The sequence below is a fragment of the Salmo trutta genome, chromosome 34 (assembly GCF_901001165.1).
Source record: "Salmo trutta chromosome 34, fSalTru1.1, whole genome shotgun sequence".
Lineage (NCBI taxonomy): Eukaryota > Metazoa > Chordata > Actinopteri > Salmoniformes > Salmonidae > Salmo > Salmo trutta.
Window position 1 is genome coordinate 40009410 of NC_042990.1, and position 2500 is coordinate 40011909.

Consider the following 2500-nt stretch of genomic DNA (forward strand, 5'->3'; position numbering starts at 1 on the left):
TAGTAGTGATGGGCGCCGATGTGGAAAATCGATATCCATTGCATTTTTTATTTATTTTTTGATATGATATCATCAGTTTTTATAAATAACATTTTGTTTTTTCTGTTCATTTCCAAGGCTTTGTGAAGTCTAGACAACTGCTTGTTGATTGTCCATTGGGCCTGGTGTGAATAGTCTCGGGGTCTTAACTTACCTCATTGTGTTCAAACCTAACCAGTTTGAACACAATGAGAAGCGTTGACCGATCAGCAGGCAATTCAGTAGAACTACAGCAACGTGTCATGTTATTAGGTACACCACCCCGTTCACCGAAAATGCTTCGCTCCTACAGAACGTGAGTCACGTGGTCGTGGCTTGCTATATAAAGCAGGCAGACAGGTATCCAGGAATTCAGTTACTGTTCATTTGAACGTTTTAGAATGGGGGGGGGGATAATCGAGTGACCTCAGAGACTGAGTGTGGTGTGATCGTCGGTGCCAGGCGCGCCAGTATCTTAGAAACGGCCAGCCTCCTGGGTTTTTTTCCACGGACGACAGTATCTAGGGTTTACCGAGAATGGTGCGACAATCAAAACAAAAAACATCCAGTCAGCGGCAGTCCCGTGGGCGTTGATGACAGAGGTCAAAGGTGAATTAGCCGGAGTCGTACAAGTTAACTGAAGGGCCAGAAACAGACAAATAACGGCGCCGAACGTCATCTCAGAACGCACAACTCGTCGATCCTCGTCACGGATTGGCTATTGCAGCAGACGACCACACCGGGGTTCCACTCCTATCAGCTAAAAACACAAAGCGGTTCCAGTCGGGCGCGGCTCCTGCGGGCGCGGCATCACCAACACTGGAGAATTGAGTGGAAAAACATTGCCTGGTCTGACATGCCGATTCATGCTGATGACAGAGTCAGGATTTGGCGTAAGCAGCATGAGTCCATGGCCCCATCCTGCCTGGTGTGTCTACGATACAGGCTGGTGGTGTAATGGTGTGGGGAATGTTTTCCCGGCACAAGTTACGTCCTGTGATACCAATTGAGCAACGTTTCCATTCCCCGAATAATTCAGGCTGTTCTGTAGTCAAAGGGGGGGGGGGGTCTGACCAAGTATTAGATGGGTGTACCTAATAAACCTGGCCACTGAGTGTATAGTGTAGGTTAACCTGAAAGATAAACTCATATAATGTCTTACTCATATCAATGTTAAACAATATCGATTTCACATGAAGTTATTGATAATGGTGCCTATTACTAATAGTCTACACGTTTGGATATTAGGACACAATGGAACCTTTATTTAACCTTTATTTAACCTTTTATTTAACCTTTATTTAACCTTTTATTTAACCTTTATTTCACCTTTTATTTGACTAGACAAGTCAGTTAAGAACAAATTCTTATTTACAATGACCCAGCCAACGTTGGGCCACTTGTGCCACAACCTACGGGGCTCCCAATCGCAGTCAGATGTGTTACAGCCACAATCACCTCAATCAATAATATATTAACAATTAATAATATAAGCCATTTTAGCAGACGGTTTTATCCAAAGCGAATTAGTCACGCGTGGGTACGTTTTACTCACGGGTGGTCTTGGGAATTGAACCCACTATCCTGGGGTTATAAACGCCATGCTTTACCAACTGAGCTACAGAAGACCACCAAGAGGAGCGTTGGTTGTTTTTGTTGTTTTTTTTTGGGGGGGGGGGGGGCAGAATAGAAAGATGATTGTTGGTTGGTTTGTGTGTCTCATCTGTATGCTTCTCTCCTCTCGTCCAATCAGGAATGACGGTAGAGGTTCTGGGTACTGTGATTGGCACAGCCGTCCAGGGTCAGATTGTGGGCATGGCCAGCGCCCCCTGTATCCCGACGCCGGGTGATAATGTCACGGTCGACGGGTTAAACTCCTCCCTGCTGCTGGGACAGGAAGTCAACGCCACGATCACCACTGTCATCACCCTGGACCAAACGGTACGCGCTTCCCAGACGCACTCGCATTACACCGATATATATACATACATACATACATACACACACACCGTATCCTATCAAATCTAACTTTATTTATACAGCCCATTTCAGACATGGAATGCAACACAATGTGCTTTACAGGGGGAAAAAATAAAAAATAAAATGCAATGAAAATAAAATAAAATTTTAACAAACATTTTAAATATGTCCACAATTTTGGTCCCCCTCAGGTTCTCTGGCAGGCTATTCCAGAGGCTGGGGGCATAATAACTAAAGGCTGCCTCTCCATGCCTCTTGGTCCCTAGACTTTGGGGTAGTTTAAATTAATTTTAAAACTCACAGGCAGCCAGTACAGAGACCTTAAAACCGGTGTAATGTGTTCTCTCCGTCTGGTCTTGGTCAGTACCCTGCAGCATTCTGTATGTTTTACAGTGCAGAGACCTTAAAACCAGTGTAATGTGTTCTCTCCGTCTGGTCTTGGTCAGTACCCTGCAGCATTCTGTATGTTTTACAGTACAGAGACCTTAAAACCGGTGTAATG

At 44.8% G+C, this 2500-nt stretch overlaps 1 protein-coding gene across 1 annotated transcript in view; it reads left to right on the forward strand.

The window, feature by feature from the left end:
- Positions 1-2500, forward strand: part of mfsd2ab (MFSD2 lysolipid transporter A, lysophospholipid b) — a 46278-nt gene that overhangs the window by 23807 nt on the left and 19971 nt on the right. Inside the window, exon 6 of the mRNA XM_029732846.1 lies at positions 1772-1959. Coding sequence (XP_029588706.1) covers positions 1772-1959 — 188 coding nt within the window. The remainder of the gene's footprint in view (positions 1-1771; positions 1960-2500) is intronic.